The following is a 17,368-nucleotide window of genomic DNA, read 5'->3' as shown; positions in this document are numbered from 1 at the left end:
GAGAATGCCTAAATGACTTAAAAAGGCTCACGATCCAGAGACGGTGCAAAGATGGAGGAAAGACCTCTAGTTGGAATGAGTGGCATATCTGCCAAATTTGATGATTACTATTCACGGTTTTGGCTGACAGGGGGCGACTGCCAGACAGGAGTGCGTGGCAACGAACGTAGACGCATTACTACCGCCCGCGGACAGATGGAAAACACTCCAAATTGAGGATTTGAGTTGTGGATAAGTCCAGCTTGATTCCAGTGATCATGCTCGTAGAGTCGATGGCTTCCACATGGCTGGATAGCGGAAGGGGACCTGTCCAAAATGTAAGCTGGAACATGGTTCCGAGATCATTTGCGGGGACATTAGTGGAGAGAGCTGCTTTGTGCATCTCATACATTTAAAAAAAGCTCCACTTGGAAAGAATCGTCCAGCTTAGGAAACATTTGTGAGGTGGAACCGAAGACCTCAGCAAGTGCCTGCGGGTTTGTTGGACATGATATTTTCTTTTGTTTTTGTCAGACGGACATATTTTCAGAGGAATTTGCCTTTAGTCGCCAAACTGGCGCTGTATCCTAGAGAATTCTGTCCACGTGAGATTAAAATGACGCATCGTGGCAGCCTGACTTTCTTTCTGCGGTTTCCAATTCATTCCTTTCCTTGTGAGGTTACAACTTGCCAAACACTTGGAAGTCATGAAACTTTGGGCCGGACTCAACATCTCACTTGAATATCTTGACCTTCAATAGTTCTGCCAGTCCCAACTTGGTGAGAAAGGTCTCCCTCACAAGATCACGCACGCCATTGACGATGGTTGCACCACCTCCGTCGAACTCAACATGCACTCTAAACGGCCGCTTACCATGTTCTGTATCAACCACGCGGCGAACAGCTTCAGCAACAGCTCCAGGATCGGCATCAGGTGAAACTATGTTGCCATGACCTTCGGCACAGATCCGATCCCATCCTTTTAGAGCGCCTTCCATATACCCATGCTCGACTGCCGCATCTCCGGCCTTCATGGCTGTGGCGAAATGATTGGTGCCCTTTGTAAAGACGCCGGGAACGACTATCGATGTTTCAATACCGAACGGGGTCAGTTCCGCGGCATAGGTCTGTGCGAGGGAGTCTTGGGCAGCCTTTGCCGCAAAATATGGTCCTAGAAACGGAGAGCTCGGCCCATGAGCACTGCTGGATGATATCCACACAAGCAGTCCAGTTCTGGCCTGTCTCATATGGGGCAGGACGATTCGATTGATGCGTTGACAAGACAGACAATTGACGTCGTACATCTCCATGAATTGTTCTGGCGTATATGCCTCGGCGGGACCAAAGTTCATGTGTCCTGAGAGAAATCGTCAATGCTTGTGCGAGTCACTTCTCTTGAAGTATCGAAGCTGGCGCCTACCGGCATTGTGGACAACAACGTCTATCCTCCCCTCATCGGCCATGATCTTGTCGACCGCTCTCTTGATCGAGTCGTCCTTGACGACATTGAGCTGTATGCCTCGAAGCTGACAGTTATTATCTCTGGCAAAATTTGCAGCGTCCCTGTACACGGAAGATTTGTCGTCTTTGGACTGGAGAAAGCCAGCATATACAGTATGACCCGATCTGGCGAGCGCACGCGCTGTCAAGGCTCCAAATCCCGAACCAGCCCCAGTAACCAAGCTCACAAGAGGTCGCGCAGTCATCTTCTGCTCAGGTTTTGTGTTCGAAAGTTTAACTGGCAAGGTAAATGGACCAGATCCAAACAACGAACATGCTCAAACCTCTTATATCTGCCAGAGGTGTACTGGTGACGAGGTCGCCATTCCACGCAGTCAGGTGCCTTGAGTATCAATACCACACCTTCCTTCATTCTATGGAGGATACCAACCACGGGCTTAAGGGTCTGTATCATCTCAACCCTAGGAACATCGTTGCACAATTCAAACCCATCTGGGTGCCCATGTACGAGCGGAATGAATAGTCAGCATACAGCGGAAGAATATTATACCCGTTGGTGCCGTTTGAAGAGGCATAACTCCAGAGAGAATGACATCAGTGGCGACATTGGCAGCCTAAGATTGGCTGTTCCGGTATATCCCCGGAGACATCATGTCTTTTTCTCTCGACATTAGTCGGTCTTTGCGGAGAACAGGTCTTTCCCAAAAGGGCAGCTTCTCCTCCGCTGGCAAGGCTTTATCGCTATGTGCGGCCGCAAGCCACGACGCCAAGCCCCAAGGGAACGCCAAAGTCCATCTGGTCGAACTCACTTCGCGCGATCTCTGTCAAAGGCTTGATTTTGATGCCGCAGTCCATGGTTATTCAGAATCTTCAGCCGGAATTACCGGCGTCATCTCGTCCTTGTGTATCAAACCACAATTCCGTACAAACCATGCCATCGCAAGGGGGTCGATTTCTATATCAAGGGGTGAGAGAGCCCAGTCTTCGAGCAAGTCTTTCTCTCCATCAACCACTGCAACAAGTTCCATGAAACAGTTCAAGGCAATCATCACCAGACACAAGTCCAATAAGACCACATCCTCTTCCCAGCAAGGCACTCCAAGCACTACTACACCCACGACACAAGCGCCAACCGCATCCAAACCCATCGCTATGTCTTCCGCTCCTCTCTCAGGCAAAGTCGCCGTCATCACCGGTGGCACAAAGGGCATTGGCGCAAGCACTGCAACGCTCCTAGTCAAACTCGGAGCCAAAGTCGTCGTCAACTATGGCCGCGACACAGCGGCAGCGGAGAAGATCGTCTCGCAACTCGGCAGCGACAATGCTTACGCGGTCCAAGCCGACGCAGGGACGGTAGCCGGCGTCGAACAGTTGGTGAAGGCCACGGTAGAGAAGTTCGGGAAGATCGACATCCTGGTCCCTAATGCGGGGATCCTGCCCATGAAGACGGTCGAATCGTGTACAGAAGAGGACTTCGACCGGACATTCAACCTCAACGTCAAGGGACCTTTCTTCCTCGTTCAAAAGGCTCTGCCGCACATGGCGCCGGGAAGCAGCATCGTGCTGATATCCACGACCCTTTGCCACGCCTCGACCGTCAACGGACCTTACACGCTGTACTGCTCGACGAAGGGCGCCATCGAACAACTGACGCGCCTCCTCTCCAAGGACCTGCTCTCCAGGAAAGGCATCCGAGTGAACGCCATTGCCCCGGGCCCGACAGCGACCGATCTCTTCCTGGAGGGCAAGAGCGAGCAGGTGCTCAAGACTCTAGCGAGCTTCCACCCGGCTAACCGAATCGGCAAGCCCGAGGAGATTGCGCAGGCGATCGCTTTCCTGTGCGGCGAGGGCGCCGAGTGGGTGAGCGGGCAGACGATCCGGGTGAACGGCGGTATGGCCTGATCGTTGGAAGAAGGACATTATTTCTTTTCAGTGGGCAAAGCGGAGGAGTAATGAGAGCATCTAGCAATTTTCTATCCGGGTGCAGGTGAACAGGTCTACAAGTATATAATGTTGGAGATATACATCTGCCGTCTATTCCTTTCTTCTCCTGAAGCCTCTTTTCACGAACAATTCCTTTCTAGTTTTTTTCTTATTCAATGGTCTTGATCATCTATCCATCTCAAAGTCCCCTCAGATATCCTCAACGGCCCACTTCAGCGATAAAAGCATAAAGATAATTTCGTCCGTTGCCCGTCAACTCGTCGCTTGCATCTTCCAAAACCCCTCCCCGAATTTCGCTGGCCACACGCACCCACCCTCCACCAAAAACAACTTGACAAGTTCATCAATACTCTAAAAGGCTGCGGGGATTTGTTGGACAGGTACATTGGATAGATGGGATGGGCAGATGGATTACCGAGTATAGTTGGATAGATATGGTGATTGACGGGCAGAATTCCGTCCGACGACACACCCGCGATGACGATGTCGCATAGTATGGTACGGTACGCATAGTACGAGCTATTGGATGCGTAGACGGTACGCTCTATGCGTCGTGCCCCGTTGAAAATAGATTTATTTATTTATCCATGTAGCAAAAAAACAAGGGGAGTTAGAGTAAGCAGTATACCGTAGAGAACGGACCGTGTTTTCCCAGACCGATCTCACATGGCAGTCATTCTCTCCCCGATGGCGATATAAAGAATGACAAGGTCAACAATATCAATGAAAAATCACACGCTAAATCGTCAACGAGACAGATCCCTAGGATAGGATAGGACCGTGCCAGCTAGCTGCTTCGTCCAGTACACAAACACCAATGCGACAGGCTCGTAAAGGAAAAAAGATTGCGAATTCCCATCATTCCCGTCCATACATAACCACGTTGTCAAGGGGCTGACTGGGCCTGTTTTTCAATTTCTCCGAAATTATAGCTCGACGACAAGTTCGTTGTTCATCCTCGCTTTCCCGGCCCGGCCTGCTTCGAAGCGAACGCATCCCGGATCTTCTTGGCCTGCAATTCCTTCTCCCTCTCGAATTTCTGCTGGTTCGTCTCGGCCCGTTCTTTCCTTTCGCGCTCCCGCCGGGGATCGACTCCCGGGGGCGCAGCGCATATCGGGTTGACCTGGGGGCCCAGAGCGGCGGACGGCGGTTCGACGGTACTGCGGAGCATGGCGTCCCAGTGGTGGTCTCTGTCTTCTTGACGGGTACTGTCCGTGTCATTGGCCGTTACTTTGTCGACAATGTAGAATGTTTCGGGAAAAGTCTGAGTGCCGTCATCATAGTACCATCGCAAGGAGATGTGAGAAGTGGAGACATGACCCGTTCCCGTGTGATCGGTCAAAGTGGTTGGTGTGTTGGGGCGAATGGCACCGCGGGTCGCCACCGCTTTGCTCTTTGAAATGATGCTCTTGGGCAAAGTACTGTCGTAAAGGGCATTGCTCAGCTTGACAGGATGCTCCTGGCCCTCGGCGATGACGAAGATGCACACTTTCGAATTCATAGCCTAAGCCACCGGGTGTCAGCAAGTGCAGAAGACAGCATCAACATGTGCTCGGTTAGTAGCGAGAAACCCGTACCATTGGTGAAGTCCTGTTGGATGGACGAAATAATTGCGGACGACGAGCTTGCCACGAGCGATATGAAGACTCGAGCTGATGGGAATCCTGCATAAGAGCGGTCGAGATCGGGCGATTGCGCCCTGTGGCCATGCCTCAAAAAGGGCAGACGGCCGAGCAGTGAGGCAAATACAGGGCAAACAAGCCGGCAGCAACTGAAACTGCGCAACAGGGAGACAAACTTCGTGCCCAAGCCCGGATTGAAATGCCCGTGTGTTGGCAGACTAGCATTGGAGGATGCTTCGTCTTTCATATATCCAGGGAGAGGATTTGTTCAGGTACACCTTTTGCCAACGGTACATCCCTGTCGAGCGAAAGACTTCAAGTGATGACATTTTGCTGCACTCCGGCGTGCTGGTCACCTGGGACTGTCGGGGTGGACCATGAACGCTAGATTTGTCACTTTAGAATGCGGAGGTTGAGAACAAGCCACAAAGAACAATTGACAGGTTGAACAAGACTCTGGAAGATACCAAACTGAATAGTCCATTCTCGGATCCGCTGTGGCGGCTTCCGCCATGTCCTGATGACCATATCCGTACAAAATTAACGTCGTTGGCCGTCTGGCAATGTTTCGATGACTTGGGGACTTTTCACTCAACCAGCTGTGTAACAAATTTGTCTTCAGTAGCCCGTCACCCAAACGCCTCCCTCGGTCCGAATCCAGATTTCGGGGGGCTTTTGTCACACGATATCGCTTCAGAAGCTCCGTGGCGAGCAGGTCCCTTCCCAGAAATTAACCTCTGTGTCTCATCTTTTGGTGGTACATTCATCGTATTATTCCCTTCATAAGTCGGACGTTTGCGCTCGCCCTTGATCCGGTTGGTGTGCTTTTGTTGTGAGAATAATTGATTCGGTGCCCCGATACTATGGTGCAATTGCAAAACACTTCACGAAACCCACTGTACTTTTGAGAGCTTCCTACCCTGCGGCCTCTTTTCTTCGGTTGAGCTCGACCAAGGTGATGAATTCATCCCAGTTCTCCTCGATCCAGGGTCGGCCGAGGATACAGTCGAATTTGGCTTCGGATTCTGGTGGTAGAACATAAAACGGCGCACGATGGGACGGCGAACTCCGATCGGCTTCGGAACTGTAACGCTGGAAATGCCACTGAAGGACGACGGTGCTGCTGAGATCGGTGTATCCACCAATCGAATGCACGCGGCCACTGTATGGCTGCTTGGTTAGGTCGAGCTCCGTGTGAGCGTCGTCAGAGATCAGGTTGAAATCGGCCCCGGTGTCCAGCAACACTCTTCGCGGAGTCGTCGTCGTCGACGGTTGATGACCCGACCGTGAATTCTTCTTTGGCTCAAGGTGGATGAACATGAGAACCACAAAGAGATTGAGACGCCTCCGTCTTTCTTCCATCAACATGACTTTTCCATGGTGTTTGGGCGGGCCACTGCTGGCACAATCTGCTGTCCGGCTCGGCTTTTCTTCCTTTCCTTGGAACAGAGGCTGAATTATAGAATCTCGCAGCCGGTCAAGAACGGGGGCTTTGGCCACACCCTTGGAATCCGGGACGGCGCGAAGTAACTTGGACATCCTTTCGGGCGAATGCTTCCTCCAGGTGACTAGGGTCATCCTGCCATCCACAAAGTCAGTAATCCTCTTATTCGGCTGGGACACGTGGATGCCTTTTCATACTGGTACGTCCTTTCTCGGCGATGCCTTCTCACTCTTACCCAACCGTCTCAGAGTCCGCGGGTCATTCACACTGCGCGAAGAGAGCTTTTAAGCCACCAGCACACGGAAAAGGTTACCAACAAAGACAGACCAGTCTGCCATCTTAAATAACACCAAATGGCAGTGAAGCCACTTTGGGAACGGCATGGTCTCTGCTTGGATCGTGTCGTTGTACAGGGTCGGGCCCGTCCTTCGGGCAAGCTGCAATATGGCAACATGTGACAAACTCCTCCAAACACGACGAGAACCCTTATCCCGCATACAGGGCTGCAGCTGTGGGCCTCCGAACCTCTTGAGACATGTCGACTTCTTGACAAAAACCAGGCTTATTCCATGTGCAAAGCACGACAGCTTTGGAGGGCTCGGGAGTACCTCCCAATACCGTGGGTCAGTGTCACAACAGGAGGCGTGTCTTTGCAACAGTAGCACCATGGTTTGGAGGATGAAAGAGAATGAATCGACGATTGCCAACGGAAGCACCAGTAACTATTTCGGGACCACATTCGGTAAGGGAAGTTGCAGCATTGAGTTTTGCCGCACCGAACGAGCCCGAGACCTTGTCAGACTTCCGAAGGATGAATAGTGCGGTGCAAGTCTTGTCTCAAATTTACAAATGCCCTGATATTCAGGGACTTCTGGAATGTAGAGCTGGAGGGAGTGGTTCCTAGATACCTTATGAGATATGTTGCAACTAAGCTGGTAAATGCGTGATGAGTTTGCCGTAAAGATAAAGAGCACGTGCTTCCAAGGCTGTCGCCACGTATGTCGGACTGGCAGCACGGGCGATCTTCACGTAGTTTCCGAACGCAGGGATGGCCGGGCTCGTAATATGCGTTGGCCGCGAGGAAAATGGCCAAACAGAGAGCATTTCCAGAGTGGCATTGCGCGCTCGTTCTCTATTGGAAGCTCTCATCAGTGGACGGTTGGAAGGGAGGCCTCTTGGGCAGCGATGCAGGTAGATGGAAGGCCCCTCGGTGAGCGCCCCACTGATGAGAAGTTGCGGTTGTGTTGGACAAGTTAGTCTGTGAGTCCTCATTATAAGCAGTCACCCGCCCGCTGTCCTCCCACAAAAGACATACCCCTGATCTCTATCACCTTCGCGGAAGCCGCCGACGAGATCGCTGCGTTACGAAAATGACGGGTTACGGAGCTTTGGCAGCCATGATGGCCAGCCATCAGAATATCGAAGCTTTCCGAAAATTCTCCAGCATGAACCTCGAGAATATCTTGCACATGCAAGCCGAGCTGCAGCATCTCGAAGTGGTTATTAATGAGGTGCGAAAGATACCAGGCATGAACAGCTTCGACCGGATCTGGATCGATAATCCCGAAAGCATGTCTGAAGAGGACATACATCGGATTTTTGAGCGGTCAAGGACCCTGCTGGACCAGTATTGTAGGAAGCGTGGCTCTGACACCAATGAATGGGAACAGGCCGCTGACACGGTGGGGCAGACCGAGCTCTATTGAGAACAGCAAGAATCAACGCGTTGCAGCAACCGCGAAAGGACAATCTCGAGCTCCGCAGGCAGTGGTATGACGAAGAAAGTGGTGGCGACCAGTTCTTGTATGGAGTGGAAGCGGGCATCTTCCGAGACGCCAGCGTTGAGGAAGACCTGTTGACGCTGAACGAAAACATTGGAAGCAAAGATGCTCTAGCCAACTTTTTGAGTGAAAGAGTGGTGCCGCTATATCACCGGGCAGTAGGATATAGACTTCACCGGTCTATGGCAGAAAAGGCGTTTGAGAGAACGTGGGAGTACAGGCCAGAAACGCTGGTGCAGGTTGGGAATACGATATGTATGCTGTTGTCAGCCGTGATTCCGGCCTTGTCAATCCTGGTGTTGTTCAGTGTGAAAAGCATGGCCGCACGCCTGGTTGCAATCAGCATGATGAGCTTGGTGTTTTCATTGGTGATGAACGTGATTGCTCAGAGACGAGCCGACGTCTTTATGTCCACCACAGCATTTGCGGCAGTGTTGGTGGTGTTTGTAGGCTCAGCAAACGTGATGGGTGGTTGACAGTGGATCGGGAAGAGGTATACAAGGGAATGCAGAAAACCCCCGAGCGGTTGCACCGTGACACCTTGACCGAGGCCAGGGCCTGGTTTGAACCATGCTGTTATCGACCTCGGTCACACTGAGGCTGCTGTGGGAGTTGGAAAATGCAGTTGCGCAGGCTCAAATGCAATTGTTGGGGTGCAGGACAGGCAAAAGGACGACAGGTAATCTTCAGTTGGCCCCATTGTTTGTTTGGTTTTCTTTCCCCCACAGAGCACAGCACTCGGTATCATCAATGTTCATTGAACCTGAAAACGCTTGAGGTGGAATGGGCCGGAGATGATTCGCGTCGGTCTGGCAAGGTGTGATGACGTTGGGCTGAGGCTTCAGAAATGAAGCGAGAGGAAAGTAACAAAAGACCCTGAAAAGAGACCCGCAGGGAGCTAAAGACGCCGAGTTGACTGTGATAGGTTTTCTCGGTGCCGTATTTTCTTTATTCCGCAGGGCGGGTCCTTCTTCGGCTTGGCGCCATCGAGGGAGCTCGGATCCAGGTGACAAGGGCCAATTGAGAGGCAGAAACAGCAGCAGCACAAGTCGTAGCGTAGTGGGCTACCTAGAGTTAGTGCCTTTGCCCATCACGAACTTCGGAAGTCCAGGGGAGGAGGGCCCAGGAGGCCCTACGGAGAGAGGGGGATTAGAGAGCCGCAGCTCCTGTGCCTGCTGCTTGCGCACTTCCCCAACCTCCTCTGCTCGGAGCTCCCTCGCCCCCTTTGCCCCTCGCCTGTTCTCTCTGCCTCTTCACGCTTCCCAGCTCTTGTCCCTCCCACTTTTTCCCAGCTCAGGTGCTGTCGTGCTGTGCCGGAACTGCTGCTCCTCAGCCAAAAAAGCTGACTTTCTCCTCTCCTCCTCTCCAGCTTTCTGGAGCTTCCCTCTTTGTCAAGCAAGGTCAAGCGGCACGCCAAACCACTGGGCCGAACATCTCTATGCACTATGATGCGCACACTTCGGGCTCTCTCTTTTCCCAGCCCCCGGAAGCCCTGAAGCCCGCCTCTTGCCTCTCCCCGATTTCTCTCCTCTCCCCTCTGTTCAGTCCCCTGAGCTGCTGACTAGTGCGAACCTGGGACATGGACTCTGGGCCCTGACGTTTGCCCACAGCTACCCCCCAGAGGTCTCCCAAGTTTCTCAGCCGTAGTCCGCACGCTCACCCCCTACCTCGACCACGCACCTCTCCTCCCTTTCTTAATTCCCTCCCATAGCTTTCTTTCTCTCGTGCTTCTATCCTTTTTCCATCTCTCCTAGACCTCCTTCCATCTTGTTTCATCTATAAGTCCACATCCAAGCATTCCTTACACCATGGTCCCCACCAGAAGCCGACCTGGCGACGAAGAAGAGGAAGAACTCGAGCTCCCCGAGGACGACGATGAAGAAGAAGAGGAGTAAGTTTCGTCTTTTCTGTTCTCATTTCTTGATTGCTCCTGCTTGAACTCCCCGACACGGGATAGAACCAACAATCTGAAGCATTCTTGGTTGTCTTGATGCCGTGTCTGGCTTGATCATTGTGCGCGGCTCAAGTCAAGGTCGCTCAAGCATCCTCTCCTAATCCTTGCTCTTCCTTCATCCTCAAGCTGCGCGCCCCTTTCTGCTGGTATCGGTTCTCGCAATTGATGGCGCTAATGCATTTTGCTCCTGGGCAGATATGAAGACGACGATGACGAGGATGACGAGGACGGAGATGAAGAGGAAGAGGAAGATGAAGACGTAGAGGGCGAAGAGGAGGAGGAAGAACAAGGTAAATCCTGACCTTTGATCGGTCCAAAATGGGCTCTGTTACCGTCTCAACTGGATCGCTAATCGACTCATTGACATAGCTCCTCCTCCAAAAAAGCGAAAGGCTGAAGCCGAACCCGTTGAACCCGCACCCAAGAAATCCAAGCCTACCGCCCAGGAAGAACAAGAAGAGGAGGAGGAGGATGAGGAGGACGGCGAGGATGCGCCCGAAGACGACGCTGACGAGCCAGAACAAGAAGAGGATGAGCCCGCGGTCAAGACCAAAGCTATTTCGGGCTCCGAGACCAAACAAGCTGCGGCCACTGCCACTGCCGAAAATGAGGAGCTCGACGACGAAGAATAGTCATCGACCGTTCTCGTGGGTGGCAGAAGTGAACGTTGGCAAGAAAGATAGAACCAGGCAAAATTTTCTCCAACGCAGAGACAATATCTCTCCCGCACCCACCGCCGCGGGGAAAATGCCCCTGTTGCCCCTGTCGAATAATCCCTCTGGTCGACGTGTTCATCTGTTTCGCGTGATAAATTTCCCCTCGCTTGTGTTTTGAAAGTCGTGCCTACGAATGGCACTGGAGACTTTGACCGTAGTCCTCTCCTTGTCGATGGGGTGGTCACTTCAGATATAGAATTGGTCGACGGCTTCAGTTGGAGGTTACAACCCTTTCTACAATAGCTCATTGTTAGCCATTATTGAGATCAATCAGCTTGCCGCTTGCCTTCTGCCTGACCTGTTTCGGCTCGGGACATCCGGCTCGTCCGCATTGCACCAGAGCTCTCTCAACCAATTTCTACCCAACACCGCTGCAGGGATGTGTTATGCTCGCTCTGGCCTCGGTTTCGTGAATGGAATCGTCCTCAAGCTTGCCAGGCAATCTGGCACGCTTGGCTGTTTCGACAATCCGCAATTGACCAGGCACCGAATCTGAGGTACCAAGTACCTACCAAGAACAAGCACGCTTACTACACCCACTGATGCAAATGGCTTATATGCAGGGCGATTACCTTGTGGGTAACAGCCTTTGAGGAACCTGCCCCTTACAGCCTCTTCCAGCCAAGAGCATCAAAAATCGCCCGCCCAAGGGAAAATTCATGCTCGAGCTTCAAGCGACATGACATCCTGTACCGGATTTCGGTCTTTGGCAGGCTGAGCAACATACCATGTGGTGCGGCCGCTACCATCAGCTGAGTCGACTCATGACATCCAGCAGGCCTATACCCTTGAGCTCTATGAAGCAGATGTGGCAAACTACGGTATCACTTCTCGATGCCATGCTCTGCTGCCTTGGACTGCCACCTTTTTCTTGGCTGTACGGAGGGAAACAAATGGGACTCTAAAAGCCGAGAAATACAAAGGTGACAGGCTCACAGTATAAAGATGTGACGTACGCACGGTCAGCTAAACTGTGTCAGAGGTATCTCAAAGTAATCACCATTCACCCAACAAGCCAGCCTCGGTCACCCTATTGTCAGGTACAATATCCCGCTACATCAATCGAGACTGGAAAACATTTCAAGGACAATGACAAGCCCCAAGGTCTGGTTCATCACCGGGTGCAGCAGTGGGTTCGGTCAAGAGCTCGTACTTGCGGCGTTGAGACGAGGTGACAGAGTCATTGCAACTGCTCGCAATGCCAGCAAGCTCGACGACCTCAAAGCTGCTGGGGCCACGACGATGAACTGGGATGTTACGGCGCCTCTAGAGAATCTCAAGAAGGCAGCTGAACAGGCACACGGAGTTTACGGACGTTTTGACTACCTGATCAACAACGCAGGTTACAGTCAAGTCGGGGGAATAGAGGAATCCACGTAAGTGCTTCTTTCGACACTCTGCTTTGAGAGGGATACTTAGATGGGCCCAGTCCGGAACAGACTTATGCACAATTCGCCACCAACGTGTTTGGGCTGTTGAACACCACCCGGGCCATCGTTCCGTACATGCGAGCACAACGGTCGGGAGTTGTGGCCAACTTTTCCAGCGTCGCTGCGTGGACGGGCTACGCAGGCGTTGGGCTCTATTGTGCTTCCAAGTCGGCGGCCAGTGCTCTCTCGGAGACTCTCTACTATGAACTGGCCGATTTCAACATCAAAGTGTGCACCATCGAGCCTGGATATTTCCGCTCCAAATTTCTCGCTGCCGGCAACAAGCTCAAGAGAGAGAATGCGATTGCTGACTACGAAGGTACGGCCGTGCGCAAAGGGGAGGAATTGATGGATGCATTCGACAACAGGCAGCCAGGTGACATCAAGAAGGGCGTCAAGGTCATTGTTGATGTCCTGACGGGCGAGACGGGCAAGGAGATTCCAATGCGGTTGGTGCTGGGACCCGACGCGTATGGATTGATCAAGACCCAGTGCGAGGAGACTGTCAAAGACCTGGAGGGATGGAAGGAATTGACATGCTCGACCGACCTCGACGAGCAGTAACCGCAAGTCCATCTGGAGGGCACGCACGAGCAGTGGTGGGTGGTCAAAGGAATGCTTGACACCAGCAATTGAGCCCGGGGGCATCTTATCACACTCTCCATGAAGGGTTCTACACCAACAGGTTCTTGATCCCTTTTTGCTTGACGCATGCAGCCTTGCATCCCTCTACCCTCTGTTACATTGACATTGGGCTGCTGTCTCGGGTGGTGGACATCTTGCTAAAGGCAATGGGCGGTACAAATAAGACATCGACTTTCCTATGCCAATACGCCAAACATCAAGTTGTCTCGTCAAAGGGACGTGGTTGCTCGACGTCGATTCCTTTACTTTTCTTTCTGTCTTGGACCTTCAGATCGAGCTCTGGCTGGCAGCTGTTGTTAGAATAAGAAACCATCTACAGCAGGTCCAGAACTAGGTATCCTCCTTTCCACTTTCACAATTATATCCAGGGCGGTTGTGTTGACGGTTCGTCTTCCGTCTTCTGTGCTCTTCTCTGAAGTGAACCTACCCGTCCTTTCCCCTTGCCTCTAGTGCCTCACCTCACCTCGTCTCGCCTTGCCTTTAGTTTCCGTTCTCCTTGCTGCCTTTGTCCCTACCTACCTCCCTACTATGGAACAGAATACTCGTCATACAATTACCTCGACCCCACCTCTCTCTCGACCTGGAATAGTCCCAACTTCAGGACGGACCAAAACCTGGGAAAGGAAAGAAGTGGCTGGAGATGCGAGAACTCGGTGCCTCGTATCCATCCTCGTTCCCATGATTAGTCGAGTCTGGGTCGCCCCTGAGGATCCCTCTCGTGTAGGTGAGTATGTACTCGTATCCACCCTCCCTTAGGTATCTGATCCTTTTCCACGCTTTACCAAATCCATATTACCCTCGCGTGTGCCAATGGAGTAATAAATGGAGTGGGGATGCTAAAGTGATAAAAATAAATCTTTTGCTCCTTGGGGTCCCCCTGCTCTGCTATCCTATCCCAACACGGCAAAAACGCTTCGAATCCTACGCAAGGCTCCCTTCCTTCCTTCGCGTGCTCGATCCTCGTTACCAGTACTTGTACAGTAGTAATTCCCCACCACGGGGCTAATAATCCCCTGCTTGGGCCTGTTCCTTTATTCCCCTAGGCTGTTTCGTCCTCGCCATTACCTACTTGTACGTTGTGTGTGAGAGAACTTGCGTTTCAGCCAGGCATCCAGGCAAGCAAGCAAGCGATCTCTCGTCTCGTCTCGTGTTGTTCTCGACTCGACTCGTCTCTTCGTCCTCCCCTCCCACCCGTACTCTATTCCCTATTGAGAAGGAGTATCATGTCCTCTTTCGCAATCGTTTTGGGGGCCCTCTCATCCCTTTCGCTCCACACCACATCCCTCGCACCAGGGTTTTTGTTTTTCTTTTCGGTCGCGAAAAGTCTTGATGAGAAATTTCATCCCGCGTCACACTACCTCATACTTGCTACTGCTACTACTCCTCAAGGCGAAAGTGATGTGATGCAAGGGACGCGTAACCTTTGTTGACTACTATTACTCAACCCTCCTCCCCAGCGGACGAGTTACCGAACACCGAGCACCGAGTACACTACCGTGATGCCCATGGGTACGAGTTAGAGTAGTGCCTACGAGTAGGTATGCAACTTGAATGTAGGTACAGTAGCTCTGCGTTGTTCGGTCATTTCTTTTTGTCCCCTTGTCCCCTTGTCTCGTGTGCCCGTGTGCCCGATCGTCGATCATCCCCTGCATCTCCAGCACGAGTTCAGTACCAACCTCTCTGTAACTACTCGTCTGCAGGGGGGTACCGTAGAGAAGGGAAACCCCCTACCTCTCTCCTTGTAATTCCCGAGCGATGGGACATGGGCCAGGGTCAGAGGAAGGAGGAGGATAGAGTACTAAGCAGCCCCTGTACCTTGTACCTACATAGTACCTCGAAGTTGACGAACTTTGATGGTGGTTTGGACAGGAAGTTTACATACGGACTATGTGCACATGCATACAAGCAACCAAGAAGGCACACGATTCCGAGTACCCTCGTACACCGCAGAACATACGAATGTACAGAAGGTACCTACCTACCTACTCACCTGGGTAAGTGAGTATGAACATATCCTCGCTACCTTCCATGTGGTGCGTAGGTACAATCACTTCTGCATCGAGAGACCGAGTACAGTACCTGGCTACCTGGCTACCTACAGAAATCTACGGAACATCTCTAATGTACCGAGTATGTTTGTAGCATACTCGACAACCCCGTACCGCAGTTCCCAAATATAGCCCATTCTTTCCCACAACCTCCACCTCCACCTCCACTTCCACCTCGACTTCAACCCACCTGATATCAGCGCCTGACGCCGCTTTGCGCTACGATACATCCCCCCCAACCCCTCTTTTGTGTTTTATGCCCATGGCAGGATCTCACCCAAACACCCCCACTATACCCGTTTTCAACGCTAGAAATCTGACAATTACACCCTGGACCTCGGATGACCTTGCCTTGGAATTCCCCATCCGAATTGTCCACTTACCTTCAGTACTACCTATCTATAATATCCATGCAGAATGCAGATACAAAGACGGCTTCTTTCAAATACTCGGCATAATATCACAAATCGCGCCGGGTCGCTACTCGTAGGTGGGCATCTCATTAGTGTACTTGCGGTGCACCTCGTACTTATCTGGGCAGAACATTTACACCCACAACACCCTCTGGCCTCTGGTGCTACCTCTTCTCTCACGACAAACACAGTCATGCTCGTATACCTTCCACCCATACTCGTACCTACCTACAGAACCGATGATTGCCATCCTCATCGTCCATCGCCTATACCTGAACTGGAGCTCCCCTCCTCCCTGTCATCCCCCCAGTCCTCACTTGTCACCTCTTTGGTCCGGTCAATGGCCGTGAGGATTGCTACCCGTACCGTAGTCTGCCCGTCTCCCCGTCCTCCACTGCTTATGGCGTTTTGTTTTGTTGCTAATAATAATGATAACCACGAATCCTCCCACACTCTAGCAAAATAGTCCAGTAATACCTCGTACTGTGCCTCGGTACAGTATGTATGTGTGCCATCCCCTCTCTTCTCCTCTTCCCCTTCCCCCCTGCTGTTCTACTCGCGCCGTCCATCTGCATCTGCAAGAAACCGTAATGGCGTTGTTGTCACTAGCTAGCTAGAGCGCAACCTCGCGCAATGACTGGGCAACGTCGCTCTCAAACCTTGTCCCGCCCAATCACCATATGTGCCAATGTATCGGAACACATTACCTGCAGGACAAAGGGGTGCGGCCCGCAACCCTCCGTTTGAAAAAGATTGCCATATATAGACGGGATGAGCACACCCACTCGTGGACTGCACGATATGCATGAATATAGCTAGCGCAAACTTGAGAGCCTTGTCAGTGACTTCATCCATGGGCAAGTGTCACCTTTTACCTTGTTCCATCACTTCTGGCATTTTTTCTCACCAAAGGTTTGCCACGTACTAGAACGTCAAATGCCATCGTGTTTGCTTACTTATTGTCAGAATGCCGAGGGGCCCGTCAAAAGCTTCTGTGTGCGTCGTCTCTTCGGGGCTGTGCTTGAAAGTCACCTTTTCCGCCATCTCTCCAGCGCTTTCCGACGGGAAGGAGAGGCATCCCACACCCTGTAGTATCTTCCCGACCTTGAGCACCTGTCGTCCCCCTCGTGCCGCACCTACTCCGCTCGTGAGCCAGTGGCAGATATCGTAACCAGGAAAATCGAACATGCAGCGCCGTCTTTGAGCGATCGCCACATGGTCGTAAACCTTGCCCTGCACGACCTAAAGTAAGGCGACCACACCGGCGGACGATACTCCTCAACATGGTCGAGCAGTCCCTCTCCTGCCAAGGCAAGCCTTGCTCCACGAGGCTGAATGGTCCGACAATCCCCACTTGGCCACCCTCATTGCAGCGCGCTATACTTCCTCTTCTGCACCCATTGAACCTTCTTTCTTCCTCCACGATCAAATCCTATCTCCACATCTGCAAAGGAGCTGTTTAACTTGACCGAGTAGGTAGGTAGGGAGAACGGACACCCTGGTCAGCATTAGCTCAACCCTACCAAGACGGCATCAGAAAAGAGACCGCGAGTTGGTTGTGCATGCGTGCAAAGCTCATCTCAACCTCGTGTCTACAGTAGGTAGTGTCCAGTCCTAAAATTAGAAGCCTATCGCCTTGCACTCAGTTTTCACCATGGAACACGGGATGAGGCGCTGCTTCGTCTCGTCCATCATCGTTCTCGAACGCAGGCGAGCGACAGAGTAAACGGCGGAGAGCGGTGGACGTTCATGCAACAATGCAAGGTTTGAAAGTGGCAAATTTGCCCATGCAGGGGCAGCAGACGACGCGTATCTCATCCTTTCTATTTTTGCCCTCTCTTCGGTTTCGGATCCTGACATCCGTCCTCGAAGTGTGAAGGATGAAGACTGGTTGTGGTGAAAGGATGAGACTAAAAGGGATGGGAGAATAG

General features: G+C 52.1%; 7 protein-coding genes across 7 annotated transcripts; 4 read left to right on the top strand and 3 right to left on the bottom strand.

The window, feature by feature from the left end:
* Positions 1-713: 713 nt before the first annotated feature.
* AYO20_04258 (hypothetical protein) lies at positions 714-1,685 on the bottom strand (the record flags this gene model as incomplete). The annotated part of the gene is made up of 2 exons (XM_022642556.1): positions 714-1,336; positions 1,400-1,685. 2 exons carry the CDS (start codon positions 1,683-1,685, stop codon positions 714-716), a joined length of 909 nt encoding a protein of 302 aa, XP_022501374.1.
* Positions 1,686-2,091: 406 nt separating this feature from the next.
* AYO20_04257 (hypothetical protein) lies at positions 2,092-3,342 on the top strand (the record flags this gene model as incomplete). The annotated part of the gene is made up of 1 exon (XM_022642555.1): positions 2,092-3,342. The coding sequence occupies one exon, from the start codon at positions 2,092-2,094 to the stop codon at positions 3,340-3,342; it is 1,251 nt and encodes a 416-aa protein (XP_022501373.1).
* Positions 3,343-4,336: 994 nt separating this feature from the next.
* Positions 4,337-4,885, bottom strand: AYO20_04256 (hypothetical protein; the record flags this gene model as incomplete). The annotated part of the gene is made up of 1 exon (XM_022642554.1): positions 4,337-4,885. One exon carries the CDS (start codon positions 4,883-4,885, stop codon positions 4,337-4,339), a length of 549 nt encoding a protein of 182 aa, XP_022501372.1.
* Positions 4,886-5,921: 1,036 nt separating this feature from the next.
* Positions 5,922-6,545, bottom strand: AYO20_04255 (hypothetical protein; the record flags this gene model as incomplete). Its single annotated transcript, XM_022642553.1, has 1 exon — positions 5,922-6,545. The coding sequence occupies one exon, from the start codon at positions 6,543-6,545 to the stop codon at positions 5,922-5,924; it is 624 nt and encodes a 207-aa protein (XP_022501371.1).
* Positions 6,546-7,820: 1,275 nt separating this feature from the next.
* On the top strand, positions 7,821-8,707 carry AYO20_04254 (hypothetical protein; the record flags this gene model as incomplete). The annotated part of the gene is made up of 2 exons (XM_022642552.1): positions 7,821-8,082; positions 8,142-8,707. 2 exons carry the CDS (start codon positions 7,821-7,823, stop codon positions 8,705-8,707), a joined length of 828 nt encoding a protein of 275 aa, XP_022501370.1.
* A 1,332-nt stretch (positions 8,708-10,039) lies between these two features.
* On the top strand, positions 10,040-10,817 carry AYO20_04253 (hypothetical protein; the record flags this gene model as incomplete). Its single annotated transcript, XM_022642551.1, has 3 exons — positions 10,040-10,122; positions 10,381-10,475; positions 10,555-10,817. The coding sequence occupies 3 exons, from the start codon at positions 10,040-10,042 to the stop codon at positions 10,815-10,817; spliced, it is 441 nt and encodes a 146-aa protein (XP_022501369.1).
* A 1,173-nt stretch (positions 10,818-11,990) lies between these two features.
* On the top strand, positions 11,991-12,895 carry AYO20_04252 (hypothetical protein; the record flags this gene model as incomplete). Its single annotated transcript, XM_022642550.1, has 2 exons — positions 11,991-12,277; positions 12,331-12,895. The coding sequence occupies 2 exons, from the start codon at positions 11,991-11,993 to the stop codon at positions 12,893-12,895; spliced, it is 852 nt and encodes a 283-aa protein (XP_022501368.1).
* Between the last annotated feature and the right edge of the window lie 4,473 nt (positions 12,896-17,368).

The sequence above is a fragment of the Fonsecaea nubica genome (assembly GCF_001646965.1).
Source record: "Fonsecaea nubica strain CBS 269.64 chromosome Unknown Scaff22, whole genome shotgun sequence".
Lineage (NCBI taxonomy): Eukaryota > Fungi > Ascomycota > Eurotiomycetes > Chaetothyriales > Herpotrichiellaceae > Fonsecaea > Fonsecaea nubica.
This window is presented reverse-complemented; position numbering and strand designations above follow the sequence as displayed.